Genomic DNA, 23657 nt, shown 5'->3' with positions numbered 1-23657 from the left:
GCACAAACTAACAGAATAATTCTTCCTTGTACACAGAGACATACTCAGTAATTGGAAAAGGGCTTGATCCCAGAGATGCTGGACACCTTAAATTCGTCTCAATTTCAAATGAAATTGAGGTTCGTGGCACCCACAGAGTTCCCCCGGATTTCCCTCTCTTAAGTGAGTCAGTGCAAACAGCCAACCAAGCATGCACTCTGGACATGAGAGCTAAGAAACAGTATTAAAATAATTTAAACCACATGCAATTTAACACTGCCATTTGAGCTGGTGATCAGAATTTTTTCACAGCATACATAAAACCCAAGTTGTTTGTAAGAGCATCAAAAGACAGAGTAGCAAATAGACAGCCCTTTTTCCAGCTGTGCTTTTCATATCCAAATCCTTATTTCCAAATAGTGATTGAAGTGGAAGAAAAGAGAGGAAAGAAGGAAGTTCCTTTTAGACTGTGAAATACCCAGTTTCTTTGAAGTGTAGGGCAGTCTAGCTTAATACTCGAGTGACAGCCACCAAGAAATAAGTTATCCTGAAACATTCAGGGACTTAACACTACCAAACAGCGCATGGAAGTAACTTCAAGAGTAAAACAATTAATTTTCTTCCTCTAAGTGACAATTGGAATTGGTACCCATCCAGTATTTTGCTTCCAGTTTCTCCAAACTTTCAGTTCCATATTCAGGACAAAATTGCTTTCCTGTTGTTTTTGGCAAGGGAAAGTGATCACATAAAGATATACCCAGCCCACTCAGGTTTCCCTCTCCCTCCTTTCACTCATACGACCAGCCATCACACAATCAATCCTACCTTCCCAGTTGTTGTCATCACACAGTGCTGTCAAATCCAGCCGAGGCACTTCTGACACAAAGCTGTTTTCCTGATCATCAGCATCTTGATTTCTTTGCAACTTGTTTTCAGGAATGCTTGGATGCTCTTGAATCTTCATACTTGAAGTCAACTATATTCCCATACACCCACAGAAATGAGAGAGAAAAGAAAAAAATGTTTCAGGAGGCAGGAGGAAAAAAAAACCAACCCTGCAGTCACAGCAGCAGTAAGCTCATGCCTTTAGCTAAAAAGATCCAAACAAACAGACCCTGACATTTCCAGCTCCAAATCCGAATCCCCTGTTCAGTGACCCCTACATACACTAATTGCTCACTCACACCGGTAAAAACATCTGTCCATCGGCCTTCCTTGAATTTTTCTTTCTTTAGAAAGCCACTGCAAGTTCCCGAGACTGCCTGCCCTGACAACTGCATGTAGCTGAAAAAGCCTCTGGTAATCGATTGGGATGAAAAGGGAGGGAGGAAGGCAGGGAGAAAGGGAGAGAGAGAGGGGGTGGCTGCGTACGCTTCCTACAGGAGTGCAACTCCTCGGAGCAACAACAAAAACGCCGCTGCTGTTGTAAGGCTGTAGCAATATGGTGTCTTCGAAAAAAGCAGGCACCGGAGCTCCTGAGGTAGCAGCCGCAGACAGCAAGCAGTGCAGGCTACGTACATGAATGCTCTCATGCAGGCTGTGCTGGCTCAGATCAATTAGTGCCAGCTAAGCTGTGCTGGCTGCACATTCCCCGATTTCCTGTGGTTGTTTTCTAGCTGGGCGTGGGGAGAGCAGAACTATTTATGGAGGAGCTCTGGGTATTAAAGCAGTGTTGCGCAAATCCAAACGGCAGTGGGGTTTGGCATCTCAGCTGGAAGCAGTGTGGACTCTGGGAAAAAGCCAAAAAATTCACACAAGCATCCAATGACTTAGGAAAGAAAAAAAAAAAAAAAAAAAAAAAAGGCAGAATGCTGTGAAGTAAATGATTCATCGCTTAGCACTACCTAGAAGCAACTGCTGTTTGTCTCACCACTATTCACCCCTGCACATACCACACGTCGTGTGCATTTATGCAGAAATCACTGCCATTCCCACAATCCAGACACACAGTGCGCGTGTCTGTAATACTGCTTGATGACACGAGCAGTTTTGTCATTCTAAAATAAATTAGCTGCAATGCCTCACAGAGGGCAGTATGGAAAAGGAAGTGTAAAGCATGTGCATAAACATATAGTGTGATATGTATAAACCCACAAACAAATATAGAGCTATCCAAACAGAAAGCATTACATTACTACATAAACTATTTGATCTTGGTAAGAACAGCATAGGCATAATTCTCTCAAATATAGTCTAGCAGGTAGTTTACATGCAGGTTCCTCTCTCCCCGCCCCCAGGTATTTTGATAATCTAGCTAGCAATCTGCATATGTGTAAAGTAAACGGGCCTTAAGAAAACAACCAGTATATTTGGATGTATTTTACTTTTGAATCCAGAAGCATGGCCAAACTGTACTAAATCAATATCCTTACTACATGCCACTAAGGCACATTTAATTTTTTTCATCTGCATAAAGCTAATGATGTGTTTGGGGTGTTTTTTCCCCCTTTGAGCAGAGAAAAACGAGTAAGCTTCACGTAGAGAGGAAAACACCTTCTCGGTAGACAAATCATATGAATAAATGTTTTTATCTGGACTCAATCCTATCAATCCCTGCAACTAGACAGGGTGACAGATAATCTCATCTAGGCTCCCTTTGCCACGAAAGGTTGGACCAGGTGATGTTTGGAGATTCCTTCCAACCTGGGATATTCTATGGTTCTAAAAACCTGGGTGATGAACACACTGGTATTTGTAAAGACTGTTCTGCATTGTGTTTGTATAAGGTTTGTATTTCCTTTTCATTTTAATAAATCGCCTTTTTGAACCATTATAACAAAAGGAAACACTAGATGACAGTTTGCACTAACAACTCGTACAGCTTGACACTGAATCTGATTACAAACATGTTTATTGTGAGAGCTCTACATGGAAAAATGCTAATTCACCATTCAATATCTTTTAAGCTGCTTCCAGGTTGGGAGGACTTAAATATTTCTTCAAGGTCCAGTAACAAATTTCTTGCCAGGATCTAAATAGTCAGTGTACATTACAAACAGAAAGACTGGTCAGTGGCCAAAAACAGGTAGTCTTTTACATTTACTAAAGAACAAATTGTACCAGTTGATAAACTGCATTTAAATTGCCAGCACAGTATTTTAAGGCAGAATGAAACAGAGCAATAAATTTCAAAATAGGTGCTACTTTCAATAACATCAAGAAGTGTAAATAGACGAACTTATCTAGATTTTAACAATTTCAAAGGCAGAAACCTGAAAATACCATCTCATCACCACTGCTGATACTAATTCCAGAGTTAAATGTCTTTCTATGAAGAGCGTACAGTCTCTTGACTTATTAAGATATCTTAAAAGATATCTGTAGCGGATATAAGAGCATTTCCCAGATGGGTAAACATTTTCATTACAGATACATTACAAAGATCATATCAATGTATTCCTCCTTCTAAAGTCACTTCACTTGATGGAAATATTTAAAAGCTGTTTAAAAACAGGCCTGTGCTGTTCCTGCAGCCAGTTACTTTCCTTTCCTTGCTCACTGATGTAGCCTCTAATACAATGAATAAATCATTAGTGTTCTGAAGAACAATGGTGGTACAAACCCAGGAGACTCAAGCAAGCAGATGATTTCCTGATGCCACCAGTTGCAACCTCCAGAACAAAAATCAAGTAAGGGAGAACTTTTGTGCTTTAGGTATGGATGTGCCATAATTTCTTACATACCAAAGGGGCAGCAAGTTGATGATCCCAGTAGCAGTTGGCAGTCACAGTGCACTGCTGATATTACATACATGACCACAAAAAAAAATATCTTCAAATTAGGCACTTGAGTTCTGCTTTTTAGAAGCTGCTTCTGCAGCCATGCTTTGCATGGTAACAGTAACTACAGATCTAAGTAACTTGGGGATAAGTCAGCTACTTTGATTCTCCCTGCTCCAAAGGAGATTCAGCATAAAAAGTAGCCCAAACAGCTACAAATAAATGGCAACAGAAAGATCTTTGAATTCTGATCAGGAAGTTGTATTCAGTTCGATTACACGTGGATTCAAACCAATTTTATTTAAAAGGCTTGCTTCCCCTACTTCTGACCATGCATTACAAGCACAAGCAGGAAGCATCCTTAAGCACCTCTTGGTAATATAATCTGATGCAAGACCAGAGCTGTTCTGCTGCCTTACTCCTGAGTCACGCTAATCCCCCTCTATGCTTGTTGCCACGTTGGTGTGAATCTTAAGCCCCCTTCCCTTATCGAAACCTGGGTACTAGAAACCTGTGTTTTCCAAATCACAGCCTACATCCTGGAGCTTAGCTACTTCCAAGGGCAGATTATGAAGGCTACAAAAGCGCTGAAAATTCATTCAGGACATGTGTTTCAAGGTATTTTTACTGCCTCATGGAGACCCGACTCTGCAATACCGGTAGCTATGGAAAATTCCAAATGCTTTTCCTAATATCTTCTGACTGGAGACAGGGTGAGAAAGAGCAAAGAGTAAGGAAGTCCATGTCCCTTCCTCATGCTGAATGAACTGTTTGTTACAAAAGGTATGTCTTTAAGCTGCCCTAAGCTAAAGGCTTATAAGGGACAAGAAATGTAAAACTACCCTGCAGGAATGTAACATTTTCTTGACCTTGTAATTCCTATATAATACAATCTCTGGATTAAGGCTACGCCTTCTTCTGCAGTTAAAATTCTAAAATTTAAAACTTTTCCTAAGGAGAAGTTTATTTTGAGATTATTATTTCATATTCAAATATACCTCCCCCAGACTAATTTAAAAGCTTAATGGGAATATTGTGTGGCGTGGCAACGACGGCACCTTCTCCGCGTGCCAGCAGGTATGTGAGGAACAAGGGATTGCAAAATTCACACTCTGGAAAACACAACAGCTCACAAGCAAGTGCAGAACCATTGGGGGTTACAGACCCTCTGGGAACAAAGTAAGAGATCCATCTAAGCCCAGTCAGAGCAGTGACCAAAGGCAGCACTGAGCACCCCTTGCAGAGGTTACATGTTTCAGTGTCCCACGAACTTCTCCAGCGTCAACACAGCTGGTCAGAGCCCAGCCGTTAGCCAATAATCTCTTCTACCTTTCCTGCTAGACGGAAATAATACCTACCAGAAATGAAATCTGTCAAAGGCAATAAATGTATAGTGGCCTTTATTTAAAAAAAAAAAACAAAAAAACAACCACAAGAGGCGGCTAGTTTAAAAACACCATCAGCACTCAGTTAACTCCAAATGTCCAGAGAAGCCAGACACTGTCCACAGCTGTTTTACCATGCTCCTCTAAAATGGGTGCACAACTGAGGGAGAGGTGCCTCAGATAACTCTCCCATGTATTTTAAATGCTTGGCTGTCTAGAGGTGTTTCAAGCAACCCCAAAAAAAACAGTGACTGCAAAGGTGTTCACCAGACCCAATGCCAACCTTTGCTTTGCTGAACAGTTGGATGAAAAACACCATAAAGTGAATGCAGGAGGTGGGTGTTGAGCAGAAATGTAAAGCTGGGGAAAAAGCTATTGGCTATCAATGTCACATCTCCCCTCCTGACATCCACCCCAACCACCAATACTTCAGAGAGGAGCAGGAAGATGGTCCAGTTTTTTAAGACAGATGATCACAGACACCTATGTTCAAAGGCAACAGGCTGCACTGGGAAATCATAAATAAAAGAACAAAATGATTTTAGAGAAATCAATAGAGACAAGCTAATCTTACTACCCTGGGAGATAACCAGTCACACACCCTGTTCGCAATGATTAATAAGGGAACTCGGCATCACTTAAACCAAAGTGCTTACTCAGTGAGACTTCCCCTTTTGACAAGGAGGGATTGAGGGGGCTGAAGCAGATGCTTTCAGACTCCTCAGTGGTTGAGAGGCTCCCTAAATTATGTAAATAAAAAGCAGAGGCGGGGGGAAAGCAAAAGTAAATGCTAACTCCATTTCTCTGAGAGAAAGAAAATTTCACTGAACTATATGCCCATTTGGAGCCCACAAAACTGAAACACAAAAACCGAAAAATACCAACCTGAGAGTGCCTGAAAAAAACCTCATCGTTTTCACTTTCTTTGCTACAAAAAAAAACACAAAAACAAAAACAAACCAATGTATTACAAATACAAAACCAGACTTGTCTCATAACAAAAACAAGCAGGACTTCTGCACACACAGGTTTTTAGATTCTTGCTGCTGCTGCACACCTGCTAATACATTCAGTAAATGAAGGGACACTCTGGGCTGCAGCACTTCAGGCTGCTAAATTATGTATTTTGCTTCCTCTCAGGAGCTATTTGTGAAATATATCATGTCATTCAATTCCAGGGCCCTTAATCCAAACCTATACAACTCTCCCACCAAACATTAACCATGGAGAGAAACTGTCATCTCAGGTGAGGAGACTGGGACTCCACAGTGCTCGCAGAAGAGCGAAGCACAAAGAAAAGGGCTGGATTCCCAGCCCAGAGCCCAGGTGAGACGGGCTCTGCAGTCCCCCTGCGTGGAGCATGCTGGTTCAGGTGCTGCACAGCTGACTTTTTTCCAAGTCTGCACCATCAGCATCTTCAGTGCCATTCCTAACAGGTTGGGAGAAGAGTCTTCGTGGCATATGCTGCTGGGCAGAGCCCACACAACATATGCAGTGCCTCCATATAGTTCTACTTCGAAACTAACATGGTGGGTAACGCTGTTCTGCAGCATAACTAAATGTCACCCTCATAGTCTGCGGTGGAAGGTCTCTTAGGCGGTACTACAACCACAGGGAAAACAAAACATAAGTATATTAAAAAAAAATTTAAAAAATCACCTTTCTTCAGATAAAATTTCCATGTCGTCGGGTCCCGTTCTGTCTATAGGCCTGGATGAGCTAAAGCTTTCCATGCTCTGTAATACAGTAAATGTTAAAGCAGTAAGATACACAAAAGATTCAAGCTGCAGGCCATTAATCAGATCAAATATAGAAATATCCAACAGGACAAGACAACAATCAGACTACTGCCTGCTGCACATTTATAACAAAACAAAGCTCACATTTTATTGCTCATAACCTACAAAAATCTCCAAACTGCTCACTGCTTCATCTCTTTCATCAGATGACCTCAAAACGCCTAACAGAATAATGCTGCACAGTATACCTCCAGCTCCTATTTTACAGGCTGACAAGACGAGGTGAGCTTGAGAGCAGTTCTATGACGTGTACAAGTCCAGTAATAGCAGGTATCAAAATTCACAGCATCTTCCCGACAGGACTCTTTATGCTCATCTTAGAAAATACTCCCCTTCTCAGCCAAACCGTCCCCATGTTTCTTCTTAAATGGGCAGAACACTGCAAAGAGACTGCCCTATGCGCAGAGATAATGTTAAGTTGTGCTGATAGGAATGCAGGGCAAAAAATTCAACCGGTTATGGCAACTTGTTCCAAAATTTGTCTTGGCTACCATTAGGGATATTAACGCTGTTGTCCTCTAAGAACTTCAGCAAGTACTGTGAAGACAAGCCATGTTGCCACTTCGGGCACGTGTCCAGGAGGTTTTCTACCCTGTTTTTTGGGCAAGTCCCTCTTAAATAGGAGGAAGTCAGTCAGTAGAGGGGAGTGTTCCTGCGCCAGTCCCGAGAACTGCACGCACAGACTTCTTGGGGCAGTCGCGGCCCTCTCACCTTGCTACACCTCCAGCCCCATAAGGTGACACAGCTCAGTCATTCCAGCCTTGCTTAATATGATTCTTCAAGTCCTACTGGTACCTGGCTACCTTGTCTCTGAAATGCAGTTAAAAGCTTTTAATGCTTCGTGGTTGGTTAGCTCAGAAGAGTAAGTGGAACTGACAATTTTTCCACTGCTGACTTATGCTTTTGAGTCTAATGCAATTAGACAGCTAAGAGGAATGCTTCCACACACTGTCCTACATACCCTTTCAGGCTTTGAAAAGAAGGAAGGCTCAGAAAAAGGTTAGTAAGAAGATACAACATCACAAACTTGTTTACATGACGAAGCCCTTTGAGCAAATGCTAAGGTGCAGGTTATGTCCTTTGATACTCCAAGCAGGTAGTCTAATTTGTGTTACTATCTGAACTGTAAAGATGTAGCCAAACCACCACACATCTTGCTGGCAGTCTCTGAAATGCAAGTATGAAATAAGTGCACTCATGAAAACTTAAAAAGCAGCCTTTGCTCTTCAAAATAGAACAGCACCATGCTCTCTGCAAGCTGTTTCATAACGATGCTTCCAGCTGGCAATCCCACTGCGACACTTCCTCTAGCAAAGCAAGCAAGAACCACACTGATGGTCATCTTGGCGAAAGAGTTTTTTGCACAAGGTTAGTCCATTTTGTGTTTCTTTCAGCCTTTGCCCCACAAGAGATCCAAAAATGAGGGGCAGGGCAAAGTCCAATGGACACAAGTAAGTTTGAGGACATTTTTTCTGGACACATTTTAAGACTTCATGAATATTTTTCAGGTCCACAGTGAAAGCGGACACTTCTGTCAGTCTTTCCTTTCCCAAATCCTGAGTCAAATTCTCATTTACATTTAAACAGTTTTACACTCCACAGGTACAGACAAAAGGTGCAGAAAAAAGTGTAAGGTCTTGACCTTTGCCTATCTTAAAGTCCTTTGCTACAAGCAAAGACGCAAAGTGAGAGTGTGTCTATCTTGATGTGCTGTTTGATGAAGTATCACATGAGTAGGTTATGATACTGAGCATTAAACCTAAGCACAGCCTACAATTTTTGGCATCTTGCCTTCTTTTTATCACAATGAGAAGCCAAATCTGCCTCTCTCTAGAATCTCTGCACAGGGCAAAAGCATCAGATCATTGCAATTTTGTGACCTAAACAAATTGAGTCCCAACACAATGTCACATTAAGAAGGAACTCACTCACAGTAGGCTCTAAAACTTCAATCAAGTACAACTGAAGGAAATGCCCTGTAGCTCGGAAGGACCGTCTTTTCACACAGCCTTCGCTGTTAGTAGTAACCGGGTAATCCATGCCTGCTGCCAGGCAGCAGGACGCACAGCACTTCTGCCACTGTTAAGCAGACCCTGGACTGAAGCACAGTACAGTTTCTCAACTGCTGACACTATAATCAATATCTGGTCTTCTTGAGAGGGAAGGAGGGTGCATCAGTTTTTTTCTACAGCTTGTAAAAGTTGGCAAACTGTCTTCTACTATGGAGGTCACACAAGAATATACTGGGCAAATTCTACAGTATTGCAGATTTTTAGGATGTTATATTGGTTTCATTTACCTCTTCAGTAAAAGGTAGCTACAGGGATCATCTTTTGGACCCATATATTCCAAAGTGTTTTGCAAATTGCAAACACCAGACAGACTTTAGGGAAAAGGCATAAAACACCTTTGTCATCTCATTATCAAGAAATTACTTGCAACCTACAGTCTCAGAACTTAGCAGGAATATAAAAATAAACTTGACCTAAACATGTGAACCTACATCTGAGGTTCCAACCTCCTTGCAAGACTTTTGAAAGACTGGGAAAGACTTACTTCTTTTTTCTCTTTCCAAAATGCTTCGTTGAATTCAGAACAAAAAGCAAAAAGTTGTGTAAAGAGAATATTACTATGGACGGAGTAAGAGGATCATAGCAGAAATATGGCTTTTTGGTTGCCTCATCACAAAGGTTACAAGTGAGGGATCCAGTGGCCCCCATAGTCGAAAAAAGCCGCTTAGACTTGTACTGGAGGCAAAAATGGCTACCCAAGGGAACCAGATGGTCACTGAAGTAAAAAAGACTTTTTCCCACCCTAGTACTAGGCATCAAATAGTAGAGCGTGCCAGCTTACCACAGGACTGTCCTGGTTGTCATTAAGCTCTGACAGCTTGGTGCTGGATTTCTGCCGTTTTGGTTTATTCCTTTCACTAAGATATCCGGAGCTGTTGTCTTGCAATTTTTCTACTTCTTGAGCAGCTAGAATACAGTCTTCAAGATTGCTGAATCCAGAGGGAATGTTTTCTTTGTTGACGACTTCCCTAAAAAGAAAAGGGACATTACAACAAGAGGTTGTTTAAAACACTCTCCCGCTACATTTATGGTAGCAATAGAGAAATGCATCATGCTGACTGGTGCAGTTCCGGCAACGTCTTCTGTGCCCTATGAAACCAGTAGCCCTGGTTCTTCCTACTGCAGCAAACACCACGCACTGAGCAATGCCAGATCCCATTGGGGAGTGAAAGCCAGGCGCACACACCTCAGGTGAGAAAGCTGTGAGGATCAATGTTTGAGACTTGATTCACTTCCCACTAAAGCCAACGTGGAGAATCCCACTGACTTCACATGGAAGCTGGACTAGCTCCTGGCTGTCTGTGGTATTTTTATAGAGAATACGCGGCGTATTTTCCTTTGAGACACGTGCTTTTAATTTAGAAAAGTGATTCACAGCTGTGGTCCAAGGATCTCCTTTGGTGCATGACACCGCATAATCAGCCCTCTTACTCATATTCGCAAATGCAAGAGCAGGACTGTAGTGCTTTAGCCAAGTGCTTGATTCCTATTTGGAAATTACACAAAACAGAAAAGGGAATGCATCTCTGCAACGGCAACACAACTGCTAAGATGGAGGACTGTTCTGCTATGTTGTGAACGGGACAGCTAGCTTTAAGCCATAGCCCATAACTCTCTGAGCTAGCAGTGTTGTGCATGTTTTCCAGAAGCCTGGTGTATGGCTTATCTTGCCCTGCACAATTAGCCTGCTGGACCCTTCAGCGTGCACTTTTCCCTTCACAACCTGTTTAGCAGTCTTCCCTCTACTTTGTGCAACAATGAAGACGCATATACATAACACATCACTACATTACAGGAACAGGAGAAACACAATGCGTCTCATTCTTCGCCATCCTACCCGGCCAGAGGCTAAAGGCAGGCTGCTTACACTTGACATTGAAACTGGTATGTTTGCTGTTTTAAGCGTGGCTGCCTTATGTAGTGCTGTGCGACTCCAAAGTCTGCTTTCACAAACAGCAGGAGGATTTCGCTAGACTTGCACTAGTGTGACAAGAAACCAATTCTCTCTAGTATCCGGACAGTGCCAACATGACAAAGTATTCATATCAAAAAAAACCCCAGAAAGTTTCAGTGGTTTTCTAGATCATAGATCTCTACATTTTGTTGGTGGAAGAGAGATACAAAGAGGCATTATTAATCTGTGATCAAGCTTCTAAGATAACACATTTGCCTTTGTGGAAGTTTTTACAAACCCCTGAGCAGACCAATTAGACATACATAGCCTGTAGATCATGTAGACTGCAAGGCCTGGGAGTTCACGTATGCGTTTTTGTCATAAACACTTTTCCTAGTTGAAGTCCCATCTTGTGACATTACAAATCCTCTTGTGATCCATCACAAGGCAAGGAGATGAAGTCACTGACAATCAAAACAACAACTACAGAAAGAAGTTTTTGAAAGGAATTCCCAGTTTTGATAATTCACCCAAAGGACTTCCAGCAACCTGACCTAAGGGAACCAGGGAAAACAATTTGAACCCTAGCCAGCATTCAAAACTTCCGATGTGCTTTAAATCTTTGGCTCTGGCTCTACAGACCGAACTTGAACAACTGTCAACCTTGTCTAAAGACAGCTCTGTAATGCAACGTTGAAAAAAAGCCCTGCAGTACTATATGCTTCCAAACACGTACACTAGCCAGTCTCTGACCTACTTACCTGAGACGCCTGTCAGCGGGGCTACTAAACAAGAAAAACTGCTTCAGAGCTGCTGCCAGATACTTTGGTGACTTGCAAGTGCTAATTTCCCAGTCTATTTTCACAGCAGATTTTCATTCACTATGGAAATGGCTTTTTATTTTGTAACTATGGGGTTTTTTTTTACGGTAATATTGACACATTTTGGGAAATAGCATGACCACAACATTAACACAAGGTACTGATGGTTATGCACATGTATAAAAGTGGCTTTGTGTAGGAAGCTGCAGATCCAATAGGATATGGGGAATTCAGCACCCAGGAAAACACAATGCGAGACTAGATGTTTATTTCAGAATCTACCTTGAAATCCTAGCAATCCAAGTCAAGTATACACATTCTTTACAAGAATTAGTGCTGTGTTAAAGCTGTGTGTGTAAGCACACACGTGTGTAAGCACTGACTAGATCACGGACTTGCAAAATCTGCAGTTATAGTTCCTCAAAGACAGTTATGCCCTGGGCAAGTGTTAAGGCTGTGGTGGTAATACATTTGTACCACACAATATATGCCACAAGTGGAGGAATATGAAAGGAAAAATAGGGATTTTTTACTCTTTGAACAGACATTTAATGAAATTCACCACTAAATCATGTTTAAGCTTTGTGTAACAGGGTGAATAAAAATTCTTAAATTCCGATTAATCAAAAGGAAGATGTTTCCACTTTCAGACAAACTCCCAGGGCTCCTCCATGAACCCAAACATAAGCTGTGCCTCCACATACAAAAGGCGTTTTTTAAGACATTCTGAATTCAGAAAAGCATCTAAACCCAATGTTTATATCTAAAGAAAGTTACGGGCAATAAGGCCAGCTGCTTGGGGATTTCCACTAAAGCAACAAATATTGTACTTAAGCAATTCCAGATACTGTAATTGTGAACTCTACCATACTTCGCAAAAAAAATATGGATTCTTATCATGCTTTGCCCCACTCCATGACCTCTAATAAACTTTACATTTCCCAGGTCTAACTGATGCAATGGAGTTCTGCACAGGCACTGCAGTCTGCTCTGTGCTTTCGACCCAGGGCAAGGGTCAGTGCATTTCATCACAGAACTAAGCATTGCCTTGATAAGAGGACATGACTAGGGTACACTTAATCAAATATACTTTCCAAAACAAAGAAATCAGGCTCGTACATGTCTCTGTTTCTCCGGGCTTCCTCCTGCTCTTTGTGGTGTCGCCTCCTCTGCCTGGCAGACACATTAGAAGAGGCTGAAGATGTTCCCGATTCAGAGTCCTCTGAACTCTGGCCGCCTGAGCCATGAACATCAAAGAGATGCTGCTCCACGGCTGAGCGGATTGTCTTCTCTAAATACCTGTCAAGCCGAAAAATAAGGTCAATTGAGCTCAAAGACTTTGTGGAGCTCCCTCTCTGCAACAATAAATAAAGCAAGGGTATCTGAGGTTTATGTTTTATTATGATGGCAAGGCAGTATAAAATGTCCGAGGGCTATGACATCTGCAAAGAGCTCAGCCAAGATCTTCTGATACCCTGATGTTAAGGTCCCTCAGAAGAGCTGAGCATTCCCAATTTATCTCACTCTGTTTTATTTCTAGGATGTTTGAACCTTAGTAAAACAGCTAATTTTACTTAGTGCAACTACAGACATTGGTGCCTAACCTTCACCCTTCACTTTAATAGTCCTTGCCGTGACAAAATTGCATTTGATACCCAGCCATGCTGACACTGGTCAAGTCTCTTGCGCAATGAGCTCAATAAGGCAATGGATCATCTGCAAGGCGGTGATTCACTGCTGTCTCACTGCAAACAGTACCTGACTACAAACTCCTTGTATTTGTAACTCTGTGACCAAGCACGGATTTGGTTCTGAGTTCATGCTGGTTTTGCACTGTTCTTGTGCCACGAATCCATCCACAGCCACCCTTGACTTACACTGGTGTAAGATCACCATCACGCCCACTGGCAGTAAGAGGGCATCCAACACAAGCCACAGCAAGGGACCCTCTGCAGTTGCATCAGTTAAAGATGTGAGACTACTTGAACTTTCAACGCAACCAAATCTCCTTCATTTTGGTACCGACATTTTCCTGTAATACTTCCTTCCTTGCTTGCTTAATCAGAGGAAGTTTTTATGGGCAAAATCTAAATTATTTTTTTTTTGCAAAAAGATCATTTGGAAACACATTTTTGTACATCCCTGTTTCTTGCAATGCTTTAAGTAGTCTGCTGAAGAATGAGTTTTTCAAACACTCCTTTCCAAAGTCCATACATAGCTCCTAGTGCTTTTTCCATAATACAGAAGATTATTTGCAGGATTTGCTGGTTAATTTTCAAATGAGTAACTTTAAGTTGGGAACGTGTACCTGGGCTGACTTCTCCAGAGAATTTACAAAAGTTGTTGCTAAGATGCTATAGTTGTAAGTCTGCTGAGACTGCGGTTCCTGAAAAAGTCAAAAGATCTTAGCAAGTGCAAAAACCCCCATGGTTTAACTTGGCAAGTATGTCTGTGTTTCACATATTGACAGGAATCAGTTCTACAAACCCATCAGCCATTGGGAATTTCCAGCTCCGGCAAGGGAGCCAACTCGTTAGCTTAGCTGCTCCCAGTTATGGTAGTGGGGTCAAGCCCCATCCTCTGCTGGGATGCAACAGGGCACAAACAAAAGCAAGAAGATGACGCGGTGCGAATGATTTCTCTAAATATGCAAGTTCTGCCTAACCAAAACATTGCAGGCACAGTGCAAGGAAAGAACCAAAGGTCTGGGAATTTTTCAAGAGGAAATGATTTATTATCATTGCAGAAGCTTTGGTTTGGGAAACACTGTCTTTTTTTCGTTTGTGCAAGAAAAATCCTTAAAGAGAAATCAAAGAATAACCAGCTCATTTAAAAAGCTCCAATATGCAAAAAAAGTAGCTACAAAATTGTAAAAGAGACACTTACTCTCCTGTAGCAGGAATGTTGCTACTGACTTGTGATACGTGGGCACTGTGTAAAAGAAAAAAAAGAGGATAAAGTTAGATCTAATTATCACAGCAAGGTCTTAAAAACCTTTGTTCTTTGCAGCACTACGATTTAAAGGTCTGAGCTGCCTCAACAATTGCATGCACATGCCACAAGCTTTTCCCTTAAGGAATTTTCTCTCCCACAGTGACGTGGAGCATTTTGACAATGCCAATATCCTCAAGAATTAATTTCCCTGTCACTTCCTTCCAGTAGGCCAAAGTCTAACGGAAAGTATTTCAACTTCAGCATGTTGCATATTTTTTTTTGCTTTCTTCTGAGCTTTCCGCTGCTGCAGGTTGTTTTAGCCTCATCACAAAAGTCCTTGCCTTTTGAGGCCCACTTGAAAATGTATACACTGTGAAAGGGGACTTAATATTTAAGAATCTTTAAATCTTAATGGAGGACAAAGGTAAAACACAGGCTTTGCACAGTTCTTCTTCTGCCACTCTCTGATGTTCATGTTCTTTGCTTCACATTTTTAAAAATAAAACGTATGCTCTCTTCTCTCCCTTTTCTCTCAGTCTGTTTTCAGGCTCAGGAATAGCTGACACGATTGTAGGTGCCATTGCTTGCTGTTTAAAGCCCTTGCAAACAAGCTGACGTGCCACCACACGCAGCTGTCACTGCTTTCCTCCCTCTGCACAGGGCTAGATTCAACCTGGCCAAGCTGAGTCCCATCCTGTCCGCTCTTCCCCCACGCTGACTCGGCTCTGCAGATAACGTAATACTTCCTGCCTCTTCGTCACTCCTGTGATCTTCTTTTAAGTCAAATAAATTACAGGCCTAGGGGTTTCACTTGGATTTATCCCTGTATCAGCAGAGGAAGGAGCTGTACAATTGGCTGACATATCCCAATAAAATGGCACTGTGTGGCCAGGGTATAAGACAGGCTGGATGCAAGGTGTGCTTCCTGCCAAAACTGACATTTATCACCTTCAGTCTTTACCAGTTTCTCCCGAACAGTTTCAATGCAGAACCACCAACAACAGACGACATCCGTTAACTAACCAAAGGTTTCTTCTCTGCTTCCCTCAAAGCACGAGAAGGACATGGACCTGTTGGAGCAGGCCCAGAGGAGGGCCACAAAGAAGATCAGAGGGCTGGAGCACCTCTCCTTTGAAGACAGGCTGAGAGAGTTGGGGTTGTTCAGCCTGGAGAAGAGAAGGCTCTGGGGAGACCTTATAGTCTCTTCCAGTACCTAAAGGGGGTCTACAGGAAAGATGGGGAAGGACTCTTTATCAGGGAGTGGAGCAATAGGACAAGTGGTGACAGTTTTAAACTGAAAGAGGGGAGATTTCAACTAGATATTAGGAAGAAATTCTTTACTGTGAGGATGGTGAGACACTGGCACAGGTTGCCCAGGGAAGCTGTGGATGCCCCGTCCCTGGAAGTGTTCAAGGCCAGGCTGGATGGGGCTTTGGGCAACCTGGTCTAGTGGAAGGTGTCCCTGCCCACGGTAGGGAGGGTGGAACTAGATGATCTTTAAGCTCCCTTCCAACAGAAGCCATTCTATGATTTTGCATTTCCCTGTACAGATGTAGCACTAGCTAAGGAGCTGCGGCACTCTCAGATGATAACCACTCTGTGGCTTTGCTGGGTTTGAGTGTCACTTGTGGTGGAAGGCAAGCAACAAGAGGACAAGAAAGGTAAACAAGGTGCCACTACAGCCAGTTTAACAAAACCAACAAACCAGCCTAACTCCTGTAGTGAAGTACAAACCCCATAAACACCCATCTGCAGATCAGACTCACAATACGCTTCAGCTTCCTCCGGCTGAGCCAGTGCGTTCACCTTGGTGCAGGCACAGCAGCGTGCCCTACCCACACGCACATCCCATACAGTCCCGGCTTCACTGGGTGCTCACCTCCAGCCCCCGCACAGGTCCCTGCAGCGCTGGCACAGCACGGAAGCTGTTGTGGATTTGCCAGTATACCCCCCAGTACCTGCACAGCACCTGAGCAGCTGTGCCATTCAGATGATTTAATGAACAGAAGACATACAAACAAGTATTTATTATTACAGACATGCAATCTACATATAGGAAAAAAAATAATTTGCAAGATCCCTCTCTTCCCATACATAATATCTTGACTATTAACTACCAGATGGCTTTGCAATTTGAAGTGCACATTTCAAGCACCCTACTTGCTTTCCTGTTCACTTACATAAACTATTTGGCCTCCTTCCAGCCCCAAACTGTTTTTTAAGACCTGGCCTCCCATGCGAGATGGATGAGCAAGCAAGATGCTACTGTGGTAGGCTAAACCACATTGTAAGATACAATTCATGCGCTGACTACCGTTCCTACACGTGTGGGAGCAAGTTAATATTGTATGAACTTTCTGGAATATTTACATGCAATCCATACTGAGCCGGGGTGTCTTTCACATCACACCTTTCTTCTCTGTTTTTATGTCAGGGAAGTGGTCACGGAGAGGGAGAAAGGACTCTCTGGATTCTAGGTTTTTTTTAAACATCCTTAGGATGTAGGTATATCTACCTATCAGACAAGAAAGAAAACCTCAGGAAGCAGCTCTTCCCTCTATTTCCAACAGGATTAATACCGTGCAAAAATGCAAACTCCTGTTTCACATAAACCTAATGAAAGGCTAGATACTGTACGTGTAAGACTTCACGCTGTTAACTCCACCTGAGGTGTTCAAGGCCAACAGTCACTATCTGCAAACCACTCGCATCACTATTGAAAACACACCAGCTTCTTTACACAAAAAGTAGTAAAAAGAAGAAACGAGATAAAGCTGAAGAAGTATTGAAGTAAAATGCCAAAAATTTTCATACACCCCTCCCCTTCCCAATACATTCTGTAGTTGTCTAATTCTCAGTTGACTGTGTGCTTTACTAACACCAATTCAGTTTTAAGTGTGTTAACCTTGCTAATTCATAATGTGTAACAGTTACTTTGTGGTATTTAGAAAAGCCCTACTCAGACTACAGATTCTGTCAGAGAGCCAGTAATACGGTGATTTTCAAACCACTGACAAATAACAAGGAAATACGTATACATCTACATGCAAGCTTAGTGGATGACTACAAAATTAAGCGCTGACATTCTGATTTTATTGTATTTCCCTTCTAAATATGGCTTCCTTGTATACTGCATATAACTTTATTCTTAACCATGTGATATTTTAATGCTCTCTTATAGAATCACAGAAGTGCCTAGGTTGGAAGGGACCTTTCAGATCATCGAGTCCAACCATCAGCCTAACGCTGACAAAAACCATCACTAAACGGTATCTCTAAGCACTATGTCTACCCGTCCTTTAAATACCTCCAGGGATGGTGCCTCAAGTACTTCCCTGGGCAGCCCGTTCCAATGCTTAATAGCCCTTCCAGTGTAAAAATTTTTCCTAGTATCCAATCTAAACCTCCCCTGGCACAACTTCATGCCGTTTCCTCTTGTCCTATCGCCTGTTACTTGGGAGAAGAGACCGACCCCCACCTGCAACCTCCTTTCAGGTAGTTGTAGAGAGCGATTAGGATTAATACTCCCTTCTCAGTAAGATGGAGATTTTAAATGATCATTTTTTCCAGATACCCTAAATTTCTTTTAATTCCACTATCGGCAGCTTTCCTTGCTATTTCATTTTGAAGCTTAACTTAAATGCATTGCTAAATTGCTTGATTTACTCTGCACCAACCTTTTTTATGTTGAGGAAGTTCACATCCAAAACAAACGGTGGAGGGGAGAGAGTTATACAGTGGCTTCAGGATTTGAGGCTGTGCAGGGACCAAGTGGGAGGTGGTGGAGCGCGTTAGCAAACTCCGGGAAAGGCACAGCCCTGTAGGGATTTCACAGCCCAGAAAAGCAGTCAGGCAGGCGGGGTGAATCCTGCGGGGTTTTCCAAACTTCTTGGGTGGCAAAAGTCGCTCTGCTGTTGGATTTATGCTTCATGGAGCAGGCGAGGCAAGCCATGCCCAGAAATCATCCGGACAACAGGAACTCATGTTCTGCTTCGGTTAATTATTTTCTCCTCACGTCTGCTCCATTTCATCGATACATACACTCAATTATCTCCACAGCTAGATTATCTTTATTAAATTATGCTGCTGCTGCGGAGCACGCTGAGAAATAGCGACTTTCAGTAGAAATTAAAGGTTCTCCTCAGGTGACAGAAAGCAGCAGGAGAGTTTCCCAGTGCTGGGGACTTTTACTTTCAGAGAGCCAGCCACAAAACCTGCACCAAGGCACACAGCTGTTTTAAGCGCTATAAACTTTTGAACTGGCTTCTTATGACCCTGGAGCTTTTCCTTTTGGGAAGTCTGACCTCTAGCACTTCCCAGTGTTGTCTAACTTGTTTACCAAAGTCTTTTTCTCACTTTCAGAGGTGCCCCATCAGCCCTGGATAATGTCTTGCTTCACACATAAGGTAAACTCTTACTGCATAGCCTCTTCTCCCATTTCTTTCCAACCTAAAGTACAGGAAGGTAGCATTTTCCATCACCTTTAAGAACATTAAATCTCCCCTGCCCCCTCTAGCTAGTATTCTATGTTTAAAAAATATGCATTTGAGTGAGAATTATCTTACGCAATACCTGCACCCTGTTTGGTTTGCGATGGGCATCTTGTGACAGCAGGCAAAGAACTGAGTTGGATATCAAACCTCCTCTCCTGTTTTTTTTTCATTCAAGGCACTATTGAGCAAAATGTATTAAAAGAGCAATGTAAAAACATCAACCAGAGAAAACTGACTTACTGTCATAGTATTTTCCCAGATTGGGTTTTTATTTATGAAGTCAATGAATTAACCCCTGACCATACTTAATGGCATAAATCATAAGCTATACTTGCAGTCTGGAACTAAGGCCAATCATTGCTGAGATTTATTTACAACTGATCTGCTTTATTCAAGAAGCAAAGCTTTTTTTTTTTCTTTTTCTTTTTTTTTTTTTTTTTTAAAGCCAAGCACAACAGTAAGAAAGCCTCAATAGATGCAAAAACTTTTTACCATTTTATCATTCCAGTAAGGTAGGGGACGTTTAAATGGCTTTGACATTTCAGATGGGAAATTTCTGAAGTCCTCCTGAATATATTATTCCAACCTGTGACCTAGGAAATTCCTTTTTCGTAGGCATTTATATAGTCTAAACACTGTTCACTCTCCTCAACTGTTGCACACTGCAACATGCAATACGGCAGACTCACATGGGATTTATTTTAAGACAACTACTTCATTTGACACACACTTACCAAAGAGAAGGATTGTGTCTGCATATAAAATGGGAAAATATTGAGTTTAAAAATAAAGAGATGTGCTCTTAGTTACTGGGATGTCCCATCACACAGAGGACACACTGTCAAATGTTTTCTCAGCACCATCGCACTTTCACAAGCTCAGATCCAATTATCCTTCCTTTAAATGTGGTACATTATATTTGATGCTGCCTTCTTACTATGCAGAAAACTAACCCCACTAAAAGCAATTGTCTTGTTTTCTTCAGGATTCCTGCTGTTTTTCACTTGTGCTGGGATCACCCTGTATGATGGGTGCACACTGACACCTACTGCTTGGAGCAGAGACAACCCTGGAAGGGATTCATACATGCCACACAATTTAGCCGGGTGAATTTGGATGGCTGTGTCTGTGCAGGTTCCTCTTCAAGAGAAGGGAAACGCTCCTCAGACCAGCACAGTAGCTGGACACTGCGAGCAGGGGCACCCAGCACCCTGGTGTCTATTTTGTTTCAGTGCTGATGTGACGCAGGACATTAACGTGCGTCACGCAACATAATCATGACTCATAAAAGGGCCCAGCACTCCTGTGGGCCCCAGGAGTTCTTAAGGCATGTCCCACACTGAGGAGGAAGCGTTCAGTGGGAAGGTGGCCAGGCAAATTTCTGAGCAGGTGCAAAACCTACAGCAAGATTTTTTCAGTTTCTTCAGAAAATTGACCCGAGAACAAATAGAATAAAACACCTTACCCAATTATACTATAGGCTAAGAATATTTGGCTTGTGTTATATAAGAAGAGTTGTCTCAGACCACAACTGTTGAAAGGAGATACAGTCGGCTGTATTGAATACTGCCAAGAGGATATCAGTACTTCAAGAGAAGAGAAGTACCAAAACAGGCGAAACTGTCCAACACCTTGCCCTGTACTCGTGTGTATCTAATACAGTTTTTGGCATTGCTTGTGATGTCAGCTCTAATCCCAATTTCAGTTTAATGCTCTGCATGTTAACAAGAAGCTCCACGCTACAAAGCTTTTGCTTTTTTTCCCCTGTAATATCACTCTGGTTTATCTCAGGATGTAATCACCAGGAAACTCCTCTGAAACCATTTACGTGACTAACGTCAAACCTAAAGCACATACGCCAGCATGAAGCACGTCTGCAGATTCCTTGTCTTCTAAAAACCCATTGCACACATTGAGGAGAAGTGTGCTTACAGGGAATTGCCGTTGCCAGATGCTGCTTCATTACCTGAAACTGCACGCTGTTTCTCAGTACTGATTACTCAGTACAGCTGGTATGCATAGTCTCATTACAGAATTATTCAAGGAGCAGCACTACAAATTTTTTAACAAATCTCAACTCCCTTTACCACAAGGTTTCGTTACAAAAAGTTTTGGAACACAAATGCCCTTCAGGCACAACTCCCTAGAACAATCAATCACCCAGCAAGGTTTTCCTCTTCTTTTAACAGTGCAGAAATCTCCTTGGCTGGTATTGAGCCCAGCTGAGTCAACAAATTGTCTTACCAAGGAATACAGAGAGGGAGAGGATAATCCTGGTCAGCAGCAGGTGAATAGATTCAAACCCCAGATCTCACAAACTGGTCAAGCATGCCTCATCCTTGCAATCACCAACAAAAGAGGGCTCCAGCTACCATTAATTTTCTGCCCAAATTTATTCATAGCCTGTTTGTATACGTTTTCTCTTGCATCAGGTATTGTTACTTAACATAAACAATCTCTCCCCTGTCTAAAACCCAGAGGGAATGTGTTCTCTGGTTCATTTCTTATGGTAAATAAGCCTTCCCTACTCTTTTCTTCATCTTGTAACAGGATATGCCCACTTCTTTAATCACCTTCACAAATCTAACGCCATTTGAACAAGTTACTGAAACTGTACGAGGCCTCATCTGATTCTTGTACAAAGACATCCATGCTTCCTCTAAGTATACTGAAAATACTTCATATATCCATTGTCATGTAATTACTTCAACTTGAATATTTTCATCCCATGCCCCCCTTCCATCTCTCCATGAACAAGTATTACCACGTCCTTTTCTTCCCTAGCATTTCCATATGCGAGGAACTCCCCTTTCACATCATGAATTTTCATTATTAGTCCTGAGATGTATGACTTTATTACCTATGTTATTATTTTTCATCCTGTATTTTGTATTTCATGCTTATCTTTATATAGATCTGTATCTATCTCAGTCATCCTATATCATATCTCACTGTCACATATTTTCTCCCAGAAGACACCCCCATCCCATTCACCCCTCCTAAATTTCTGCTTCAGTCAAATTTATAAGCATGATTCTATTTTATTATGCCAGTGCCTACGAAAGAAAAAAAGTCCATGACACTTACTGAGTTTCACTAGCAATCTCCTTCCTCTCTTACCAGCAATACCTATAGGTCTCACCCCCTCCCCACCCATCTTTAAGCTCTAGTTACTAATGCTCATTTTTTCCATCCAGATGGCACAACTAAAGCATTTTGCTGACATCAGACAGATTAGGTATATTCCTTTCCTTCCTCTCTCTGGGAAGTCTTATAAAAAATAATTTGGTTGTACCAGTATCACCTCTCTTGACAAACCTATTTCACGTTTTGCCTCATTTACCACTTATTCTCATACCATTGACTGCTTATTCCCTTACAGATCACCAGTGGTGATTAATTCTATACTTGGCCATGACTTGCCCAATGTCTAAAGAAAAAAACCCCAAACAAATCCACAACCCTAAATCAGTCCCATTTTAGGAAATAGCGTATTGGTGGCATTCTGACAGTTCTGACTTGAAGTTAAGACCTTGAGCATTTGCCTCATTGTTAAAAATAACATCCAGGGAAACATCTTCATTGCTAGCTGGCATGGTACAGCACGGAAGAATCAAGTCTCTGGTTTGATCCAACCAAAACTGGTTTACGAAGGGACACAATGGCTCCTTCAGTCTGGCAAAAGCCAAGCATTATGCAGTGTTTGGAAGCTAAAGAGCTCTTGTTCCCATTTAATTAACTTGTTGCTTAATTATCTGTATGGAACTGCTGTATAAACGCAGCAGTGACTGCTTTGTACATACACATTCATGATTCACTTGAAGGACTACTTGAACGGTATTTCAGGCTATGTAAGCGTGGCTAGTAGCAATACAAATAGACTTGACCATCAAACGGCTAAAGTTGAAAGTCTCCCCTTCCTTTTCCATGGTGTGAAACGCAATTCCTACATATGTCACGCACAGCTCTGGGGCAACAATTAGAATATTCAAAGTTGCACAGAAAAAACTGGCCACCCACTCAAGTTCTCAGTTGTTGAAGCACCACGAATTGCCCAGCCAGCACCGGCTCTCCTGCCAAATTAACTGCACTTGGCAACTGACCTCAGGAGCACACATTTTTGATGTGTGATAAATAGCAGCAAGACTTACAAGCTGTTAGCTTTATTTACAAGTAATTGTGTCTCAGCAATGTTACAAAAGACGCAAGCTTGGCATGAAGCCTTAGGTTGCAAGGTGTGCTGCTCTCTCTCTGCTCCTACAAGCCATTTCTTTACTTTCCAACTATGTCTTTATTCCTGACTGTTCCCTTCCTGTTTGCAAGACATGTTCCCGTGGAAAGCCATTCCTTCATTCTAATGGACACACTCATTCTTTGTTCCGTGTTAAAATATGCCCATGTCTCTATTTAAGATGTCCAAACCTGCTTCCTCTCTCTCAAAAATGTCCTGCTTTGACACTAGTTTCCTCAGGTCTGCTCCTTGCTCCCTGTCTCCTCAGCAATCTGCACAAGGTCAGCTGAAGAGAATCTCCTTCATGGATCATTTTTCCATGATCAAGGA

The 23657-nt window shown here is 42.1% G+C and overlaps 1 protein-coding gene across 7 annotated transcripts in view; it reads right to left on the bottom strand.

Annotated features, from left to right (window-relative positions):
- Positions 1–23657, bottom strand: part of FAM13A (family with sequence similarity 13 member A) — a 136509-nt gene that overhangs the window by 26714 nt on the left and 86138 nt on the right. For 5 of the 7 annotated variants that reach the window (XM_063335059.1, XM_063335060.1, XM_063335063.1 and 2 more), the window contains 6 exons: positions 14556–14600; positions 12789–12968; positions 9736–9922; positions 6743–6819; positions 5969–6011; positions 805–955 (listed from right to left, as the gene is read on the bottom strand). In XM_063335059.1, the coding sequence (XP_063191129.1) occupies positions 805–955; positions 5969–6011; positions 6743–6819; positions 9736–9922; positions 12789–12968; positions 14556–14600 (683 nt within the window). The remainder of the gene's footprint in view (positions 1–804; positions 956–5968; positions 6012–6742; positions 6820–9735; positions 9923–12788; positions 12969–14555; positions 14601–23657) is intronic. The other 2 variants (XM_063335061.1, XM_063335062.1) reach the window with 2 other exon arrangements.

The sequence above is a fragment of the Chroicocephalus ridibundus genome, chromosome 5 (assembly GCF_963924245.1).
Source record: "Chroicocephalus ridibundus chromosome 5, bChrRid1.1, whole genome shotgun sequence".
Taxonomy (NCBI): domain Eukaryota; kingdom Metazoa; phylum Chordata; class Aves; order Charadriiformes; family Laridae; genus Chroicocephalus; species Chroicocephalus ridibundus.
The sequence above is the reverse complement of the archived record's forward strand: the minus strand, read 5'-3'. Positions and strand labels throughout refer to the sequence as shown.